The sequence below is a fragment of the Loxodonta africana genome, chromosome 22, assembly GCF_030014295.1.
Source record: "Loxodonta africana isolate mLoxAfr1 chromosome 22, mLoxAfr1.hap2, whole genome shotgun sequence".
NCBI lineage: Eukaryota > Metazoa > Chordata > Mammalia > Proboscidea > Elephantidae > Loxodonta > Loxodonta africana.
Genome location: NC_087363.1, coordinates 2,128,793 through 2,138,761, shown reverse-complemented (window position 1 = coordinate 2,138,761; position 9,969 = coordinate 2,128,793). Strand labels below are relative to the sequence as shown.

At 37.9% G+C, this 9,969-nt stretch overlaps 1 protein-coding gene across 1 annotated transcript; it reads left to right on the top strand.

The window, feature by feature from the left end:
* Positions 1-1,074: 1,074 nt before the first annotated feature.
* LOC135228433 (olfactory receptor 4C15-like) lies at positions 1,075-2,170 on the top strand. The gene has a single exon (XM_064274213.1). The coding sequence runs from the start codon at positions 1,204-1,206 to the stop codon at positions 2,137-2,139; it is 936 nt and encodes a 311-aa protein (XP_064130283.1). The 5' UTR covers positions 1,075-1,203; the 3' UTR covers positions 2,140-2,170.
* The last annotated feature ends 7,799 nt before the right edge of the window (positions 2,171-9,969 follow it).

The window sequence follows — 9,969 nt, the reverse complement described above, 5'->3', positions numbered from 1 at the left end:
CATGTTGTTTCTATTCTTTACTTCTATGGTTGTTGCCCTTTGTATATGTATTTGATGTGTGTGTGTGTATATATATAGTCGGACCATTACCTTCTGGTTTTAAATCATGTGGAGTTTCTTTTTCCCTAGGTGTCTAATTTAAACATGAACAAATGAATCAGAAGGTTTTATCCTTGAGAGGTGTGTGGAGAGCGTAGAAAGGCCATCCTTACTCTGAAGCTCTCCCTAGAAAAGAAACATTCTCACTACTTTCTTTATGGATCCAGTGGAATGGACGTCGGCTGTGGCACCAGAAAATCCCAGATGTACCTTTTGTTAATTTCTTGAACTCTCAAACTATAACTTAGCTAATAGTAAACTAGGGATAATAAGACCTCATATGGACAGTATCCTAGACACTAGGCACTGAGCAATTGCTTTTTTCCTTGCATTATTTCACTCAGTCATCAGCAGAACACTTTGAAGTAGGTATTATTATTTTTGTCAGCTTCTGTTTATATTTTAAAATGATGACTAAAACAAAAACAAAGACAAACCAAAACTTAATGCATTCTTATTTTTGTTAAACATACAGTTAGGGAATTTTCTGTTGGCCTTTATTTTTGATAAGAAATGAATTAATTCATCTTAAAGGCCCAGTTCAGCTCAAATTTTTAAAGCAATAAGTGTGGGAGTAGGCATGATTTCCAGTTGCCTGTTAAAATGCATGTTAGCTGTTCTTTTATTTGTAGGTAAGGCAGTCTCCTGGAGAGAGATGCATTTCCCATGCAAGTCATCCTGGTTCCCATGCCATGTCAATGGGAGGCATAACTAATACTTTATAGTCCTCCTTTCCTCAGAGTTTGGATGTGCTTCAGAATCCTCCTCAACGTTTCACTCTAGGTGGCCACTCCTAACAAGTCAAAGCTGGCACCCACTTTAAAAACTATTTGTCATCCCTACCACATGTGAATGTTTCCCTTCCCCCATATTGAAACTCTGACTGTTAGAAAGAGTTTAACCTCAGTTCTGACTGATGGCTCAAGAACTTTCTAATTTTGTATTCTTAACAACAACAGAAGCACTTAAAATAATTTTGATTATGAATGCACCAATCCTTTGATGACTACGCTAATATCATAAACTCATTTGAGACAAACATCTTTCTCATAATTTCAGATTCTACATGATCACTGTGTTAGCTTCCACCTTTTCCTCTGAAATATGCAAAACCAAAGCTTCGTAACTGAGTTCGTCCTCTTGGGTCTTTCGTGGAATCCAAGTGTTCAAAAAATAGAATTTGTTGTATTTTTGTTCTGCTACATTGCAACTGTTGGGGCCAATTTGCTAGTTGTGGTGACCATTGTCAGCAGCCCGGCACTCCTGGGATCCCCGATGTACTTCTTTCTGGCCTTCCTGTCCTTCCTGGATGCCTGCTATTCCTCTGCATTTGCACCAAAGATGATTGTGGACTCCCTCTATGAGAAGAAAACCATCTCCTTCAAGGGCTGTATGACTCAGGTCTTTGCTGATCACTTCTTTGCTGGAGTGGAGGTGATCATCCTCACCGCCATGGCCTATGACCGCTATGTGGCCATTTGCAAGCCATTGCACTACCCCTCTATCATGAACTGGAGGCTCTGTGGTATCCTGATGGGGGTAGCCTGGACAGGGGGCTTCTTGCATTCTGTGATACAAATTCTGTTTACTTTCCAGCTGCCCTTCTGTGGCCCCAATGTTATCGATCACTTCCTATGTGATTTGTACCCATTATTGAAGCTAGCCTGCACTGACACTCACATCCTTGGCCTTTTTGTGGTTGCCAATAGTGGGTTTATCTGCACCATAATCTTCTCCTTGTTGCTCATCTCCTACTGTGTCATCTTGCTCTCTCTAAGAACTCATAGTTCTGAAGGACGGCTGAAAGCTCTCTCCACCTGTGGAACTCACATTGCTGTCGTGGTTTTGTTTTTTGTTCCCTGCATAATTATGTATGCCCGACCTCCATCTGCTTTCTCCTTCGATAAGATGGTGGCCATAGTTTGCACTTTCGTAACTCCCTTGCTCAATCCTTTGATTTATACTTTCAGGAATAAGGAAGTGAAAAATGCCATGAGGAAATTATGGACCAGATTGGTGGTGGTTTCTGATGAAAAATAAAACATTAAGCTTAAAAATTTAAATTTCAAGAGGAAAGAATTCAAAATGGGCTTAATAAAATACTTTATGGGGTGGGAACTTGTAAGGCAGAAAGTAACGTAATGCCACAGAAAAATACTGACGGGTAGGTCAGAAAATGCTATTACCACCCTCAGATCACTCATATCTTGGAGGTGGCAGCTCAGTATCCTTATAGGTTATTTAAGGAAAGTCGAATTTTATGTTTGTTTAGAATATAGTAAAGAAATCACTAAAAAAGAGGAATCATATTATCTACTAAACTTCTTGCAATGCACACCATACTTTTAAAAGCCCTAAGGAGAGTATAAAAAAAATCTTAGATATCAGGAAAAGGAACTTCATGAAACTATTTTAACTGGAAAAGAAGTTCACTTTTAGTGTCCTTATCCTAGCTAAGCAGCTCTGGTGGCACAGTAGGCAACCCCTTAGCTGTTGACATAAAGTGTGGTGGTTCAAAGCCACCACCTACTCCACTTCAGAAAGTTGTAGCGGTCTGCTTTCCTTACAAACATCACAAATCTGGAAATCTTCTGAGTCCAAACTCAGGGGATGGCAATGGTTTTTGTTGTTGTTTGTTGCTGTTGTTGTTTTCTTAAGAATCATTGATTCCTAGCTAAAAGAGATTTCCCAGCATCCAATGTAGTTAGGTGTGATCATGTAAACAAATTATGGTGAATAAAATGTAAATGAAAGTGGTCTATTAAATGGTAATTCTGTAAACGTGGAATTGTGGTGGGAATTCCGGCAGCCATCTTGGACTATGAGGATGTGTGTTAAGGTTAGTGGAAAAGCAAAATTGAAGGATCCTAAAACCCTAATATTGTAGAGTTGTAATAGCAGCCCCATACTACTTGGCTCAGACTTCCTATATGTAAGAGGTAAATAAATTTCCAACTTGTTTAAGTTACTGCTAAAAAATAAAGTAATATCAGAATCTACATCGTCTATTACAGTTATGAGTTGTTCTGTTCATTAATGATACAATATTCCATGTTCATTTGTTCTCACAAATTTCTTATATTCTATAGGATCTCTGAATTAGTTCACATTAAATAGCCTTTACCCATTAAACATGTTATTTAACAGCTCAATGTCTGACTTTTTTTTTCTTTTGACATCCTGACATCTGAAACAAATCTTGGTCGTACTGTTTTCTTATGGAGACTTGATGTTACTAATACTATCTGGTAAATTATATGATTACCTCTGTATTAGAATTTGAAAAATTCTCAACTGTTTATGATACTGAGGTTTAGAAAAGTTGGAATTGAAAGGTGCTTCAATTTGAAGAAAGGTATCTGCTTAAAAAATTACTACAAGCATCAAACTTAATGGGAAACATTGATGTACTTTCTCCCTATTTCAATAATTTAAATTATCAAAAGAGAATTTCCAGACTCCTACAGCTATTTTTTACAGCTGTATCTATCAATCTGACAACATCCATTCACTTACATGCTGCCTTTTAAGTGCTACTGTAAGTGAAGTATCTGTAACCCGTATCAAAGACAACCAGTCTTTCTTTACTTTTACATGGGAACTCATCTCCTCACTGCTTACACAAGGATGCTAGCCTAAGGATCTCTTCTGACTCTTATTTCATCCATGTTTCCCTCTCTACTGGATCACTTACGTCATCAAAGAAGCAATCCATTACCTCTGTCATTGTTAAGAATATTTTTTTGACTCCGCTTCCTTTGTATCTAATACTCCATTTCATTCTCTCTCCTTGGAAGGAAAAATAAATGGGGTCTCTAAATGCCCGGCCCTGATTTCTCTCCTTCCAATCTCCTTAAACTCCCTTCAGTCACATGTAAATAACTAGAACTATCTGAAAATCCTCTCTTCAAGGTCACCACAGACCTCTGCATCATTAAATTAAACAGCAGTTTTTCATTTCTCATCTTATTACATCCTTTTACATCTTTTAACCCAGTTGCTCTATTCACTCTTCATTTACATAATCTCTTACATGACCAAGGTTCCCAAATTAATATTGCCAGCCCAGGCTTCTTCTTTGAGGTTGAGATCTGGACATCCAACTGCTTCCATGGTATTTCCATCTAAACGACAAGTTAGTTTCTTAAACTGAGTAAATCCAAATCTGTATTTCTGGTTGTTCTGACCCAATCCCCAATCAGTCTCCACTCACATCATCCTCCATCTCTACCAATGGCTCATTTGGTTTATTTGTTTTTCTCCTTGCCCACCTCCACTCTATCAGGAAATGCTGTTAGCTTTAAACTATATCCCAAATTCAAAAACTTCTTATCATGTTTAGAGCTGTCGCTTAATTCCAAGCCACCATCCTCTTTCACCTCGGTTATTGCAAATCCCTCTTACTCAGTCTCCCTGCTTTTACCTTTGTATACAAAACCCCAGTTCTATCCTCAGCAAGGCATTCATAGTTATCCTTTACACCCATAAGTCAGATCATGTCATGAATCTGCTTAACTGCAGTGGTGCTCAGGATAAAAGCTAAAACCTGACAATTGCTAAAGATCAGGCAGCAGTAATCTTGCTACCCTCCTACCTCTCTGAACTTCTCACTCATGGCTGATCCCTCACTGATCCTCCAGTCCATGTGGTCCCTTTCTGTTCCACTTTCTGACCAGGTATACTCTTGCCCTAGGGCCTTCACATCCACAGGCTGTTCCTTCTGTCTGGAATACTTTTCCTTACCCTGAACTCTCTAAATGGCTTACAATCTCATTTTACATTCACAGATCTGAAGAACTGATACTTTATATGAAACTACCCTTGGACCTGGACAAGCAGAACCCTGTCCCTGCTTCCATGCTTTGAAGTGCCTGCTGCAAAATGGCCAACATTCTCCAGTGCCTGTGACTGGGAAGTCTGTAGTGCCGTCTGGGTATAGCATCCCAACTTGGACATGACTTTAAGGACCCCTGACTATTTCTACTTTTAATGTTGCTCTTCCATACTCTACCCCATTTATGGAGTCCTCCAGGAGCTCTTATTCAACCCCAATCAAGTTATGACTGGTCCTGCGGCTGGGACCCCAGTTCAAGTTACATGGTCTGGCATGCAAATGGCTTCAGCAGGCTGGATCTTTGTTTACTTATTTTTTCCAGAGGATTACAGTAGTTTGGGTTACCAGAGTGGTGCTGACATGCTCAGTTCAGGGGACACAAGTTCAGTGCTCTGGGATAAAAATAGTCCACTGCTGATCCTTGGCCTTGGGCCGTTTGTGTGGGGCCTTATCAAGCTCTCATCTGTCTATGCTCTGATTGAGGGTGTTAAGAGTGGATGAAGACATCCTTTACCCTGAGTGTCCATCTTGATGGTACCTAACAAGATCACCCAATCTTTCCACAGACTCTAGGGCCTGTATCAGACAGATCTCCGTGGATTTCTATCCTTGAATCACAAGGAATGTATCCAGGTCAGCTAGTTGTTCTGGTCAGGGCAAACCTCTAAAATTTTAATAAAAAGAAAGCAACCCTTGTTCTTTGTTCCCATAGGTGCTTGATGTGAAGGTGATTCTGGCCCTTAACTTTTCTGATGAATCACTTCAATTCTACATCTTTTGTGGGGTATAAATTACCCTAGAAGTAGGTAGAGTAAAATGTTTACATACTGAATGGAGTAACAAAGTGTTTAGTTTGGTCCCTTTCTGAAGTGGACTGATGGGGGATCTCCAAGTTTCCCTCAAACTTCAATCACTATGCTACATTTCATCAGAGTAAACTGATCTGTCATTCATTCTTTTCATAGAACATGAGAAGAGAAGAAAATATTAAACAAACCAACAAAGCCCAGGTACTGTCAAGTTCATTCTGACTCATGGGAACCCCATGTGTGTCAGAGTAGAGCTATGCCTCATAGGGCTTTCAAGTACTAATTTTTGGGAAGTAGATGGCCAGGACCATGTTCTGAGGTGGCTCAAGGTGGACGTTAACATCCATCCTTTTGGTTAACAGGTGTGTGCATTAACGATTTGTTCCACCCAGGGACGGAAATCAGGCTTTTAGTTTTAAAGTCATGGAATATCAACATCAGGTATGTAGAGAAAAAGGTAACATTTGGATTAATCTACACAGTTTTGCATATTTGTATATGAAATATGTCATTCCTTAATAAGCACTCATTTCTACCCCAGCCCAAGAACAGCACATGCTGTCCTCATGTATAGATGCTGTGCCTGATCCCAGAACTGAGCTCTTGCATTTAGTAAGAACATAGGCATTTCCATTCCAGCATACACATTGTTATATTCCTGAACAGAAAGGGAAGTGGAAACATCTTCACATAGAATCTCAAGAGTAGTTATTAAAAGAAGGAGATTAAAAAAAAAAAAAAAATTCCCAATTGATTTGGGACCTCGCGATGCTGCCAATGCTTAAATACTTCAAACCACGTAAAAGTGCCTGGGATAATCATGCTGACTGAAATTTTTCAAACCCCCAGTGGCAACTGAGAGCCGTTCTACAGGTTCATGTTGTCTCAGGGAAACCATTTTAATTTCCAGTTGGAAATAAAGGAGGAGACCTTTGCTTCTCTGTGTTTTGTTCCATGACAGCAAATTTGAAACAGCACTTGAGAAGCAATGGGGAACATTCTCTGCCTTGTGAACTTGTGAGACTTTCTCTCTCTCTTAGATGTAGAAACAAGACTTGGAAATGCCATTCACATTTTATCCAGCCACTGAATGGACTTTTCTCCATAAAGAATAGGAGATTGGCAACACCAGAATTTTCAAAAAAAAAAGATATATGTTGAGATTTATAATTCACATTTTTGCATTTTCAGAATTATTTAATCATTAATATAAATTAGCATCAATTAATTTTCAGACAACTTGATTTTCTTTGTATAAAGAAGCTGCCTGAAGTAGGAGTGGACTCATGTGGGTTTCACAGGTACTAAGGGATTACAAAGGTTGTTTAAAAGTGCTATGCATTAAAAAAAAAAAAAATTGGCATATCTACACTGTGACCAAAAAAAATAATTTCCATTTTTAAAGTAATAAAGAAAGAGTCAAAGAGTTTATCATTAAAAGCACTTGTCAGCCCTGTTCATGGTAAAAGGGGAATTAAGTGTAAGTAAAAATGTTGACAATTCTTCTTTGTGTCAGTGGTCTGGGGTCTTGATCTCCTGTTGAATGTATTTATGTGTATTGTGTTATCTGATTCTATCAATAGGCGTTCTTATTAGTTCGCTTTTCAGAGGTGGAAACCAAGGATTTGAAGTAACCTGTTCCATGAGGCATAACTAAATAGAAGAGCTTGGATTTGAACCCAAGCCTGTATGAGTCTGGAGTTGATGTTCTTACTTATTTCACTTCATTGTCTCTCTTACTTTTGTCCTATGCTAAACTGACCACTGTTGAATCCTACATCTGTTGTAGAGTGATAACTTTCACTAAAGCCTTCTGCAACAGAGTTTTTTTTTGTTGTGACATATCAGAAAACAAAAAAGGATATTGGCTGCAAGCACTCAGGCTACTAACAAACCAAAATCTGAAGAAGGATAATCAATAAGTGCTTTTTATACAGTTTTGACAGGTGCTGATTCATCATGAGTAATAGTGATTCTAGGGGTTCTTCACAGCCATTGGTATAATTGCCTACAAGAAAATTACTTAGAGACTATCTTTGTTTTAAGGAAATAAAAAGAACTATTTGTTTTAAGATCATGATTGAGTGACCTTTTCTTGTTTATCTTTTCTAACAGTTTGGTCTGTTGGCTCAGGGGTCCAGGATCTGTCATATGATAATTGCTTTCTGTGATGTGGGCTATGTGTGATATTGGGTAGATCTCTAACTCACTTCCTGGGGTAAATTGTCACTTAGTTTTGGTAGGCACTTCCACAGTCCATCGAACAAGTTAGAGCACTCAGTCCTCCTCTTTTGGTACAGTTTCTTAGTGTCTGAAGCCCTGTGAATCCTGAGAAACAAATTGGCCTGTTGTGGTTATGGCCTTCTGTGGTTAGGTTAACCCTTTATTCTACTGATAATCTTTATATTTTAATACATGTTTGTTGACAAATCCAATGACTCTTTTGGGTTGGTTTTATATTTTTTGTTTGTTTCTGGGTAACAGCTTGCAGCTGGATATGGAGTTAACAGTGCTGGCACAATTTAGGATTGCCTAGGTGCCTGGGAACATAAGGAAAATGGTTGTTTAAAAGCAAACAAACTGATGACATTAAACTGTAAAATTGTATATTCATTAGTTTTATTTGTCAATTCTAAGTGGCATTCAACAAAATCAGTTTACTGATATAAGCCCCACAAGTATTTTATTCATCTCTTTTGCAAACATATAATTATGTAAATGATTTGAGTGATAAACTTCTATTATAGGTACAAACAAGGACATGCTCATCCTTCAGTGCTGTGTCTACCTGTGGAAAATGAAGTCAGAAGTTGAAATAACTATCTGGTTGAATCATGGAAATGCTTTCTATGGGGAAAGCAGCTGGTTTATTGAGTGAGATAATAATAACCACAGTTTGCAACAGTTCTTTGGGATAACCAACGCTTTCACATTTTCAAAATTGGCCCTCATCATAGTCTTGTCAGATGCTTTGGTAAGCAATGTATTTACTATTTTACAACAACATTATATAATTTCGAAATGAATATACCTTGAGGAGTTGCACTTGATCATGTTAGGTCACCTTGTTTAAACAATTGGTTAAGAATTAATAAAGTCTTAAGACTGGCTTATGTTGAATATGTTGTTTCTATTCTTCACTTCCATGGTTGTTGCCCTTTGTACATGTATTTGATATTTATTTATATGGTAGGGCCATTACCTTCTGATTATAAATCATGTGGAGTTTCTTTTCCCTGAGGTGTCTGATTTAAACATGAATAAATGAATCAGAATGTTTTAACCTTGAGAGCTGTGTGGAGACTGTACAAAGGCCATCCTTGCTCTGAAGTTCTCCCAGAAAAGAAACATTCTCACTGCTTGTTATTGATCCAGTGGAATGGACTTTGACTTTGGAGCCAGAACATCCCAGATATACCTTTTGTTAATTTTTTAACTTAACCTCCCAAATTAGGGGTAATAAAATCTAATATGGACCGTATCCTAGAAACTAGGCACTGAGCAATTGCTTTCCTTGTGTTATTTCACTTAGTCAACAACACAACGTTTTAAAGTAGGTATTATTATTTTTGTCAGTTTCAGTGTTCATTTTAAAATGATAATTAAAAAAAAACACTTAATATATACTCATTTTCTTTAAGCATACAGTTAGGCACTTTTTCCATTGGTCTTTATTTTTTAAATGGAATGAAGTACTTCATCTTAAAGGCCCCGTTCAGCTCAAACTTTTAAAGAAATATTTGGGGGAGTGGGCATGGCTTCCAAAGGTCTCTTAAAATACACGTTATCTGTTCTTTTATTTTTAGATAAGGCAGTCTCCTGGGGAGAGATGCATTTCCCATGCAAGTCATCCTGGTTCCCATGCCATGTCAATGGGAGGCATAACTAATACATTATAGTCCTCCTTTCCTCAGAGCTTGGATGTGCTTCAGAATCCTCCTCAACATTTCACTCTAGGTAGCCACTCCTAACAAGTCAAAGCTGGCACCCACTTTAAAAACTATTTGTCATCCTTACCACATATGAATGTTTCCATTCTCACATATTGAAACTCTGACTGTTTTAAAGGGTTTAACCTCAGCTCTGGCTCATAGCTCAAGAAATTTCTTTTTTTGTATTTTTAACAACAACAAAGGACTTAAAATAATTTTGCTTATGGATTCACCAACACTTTGATGACTATGCTAATATCAAAAACTCACTTGAGACAAACATCTTTCTCATAAT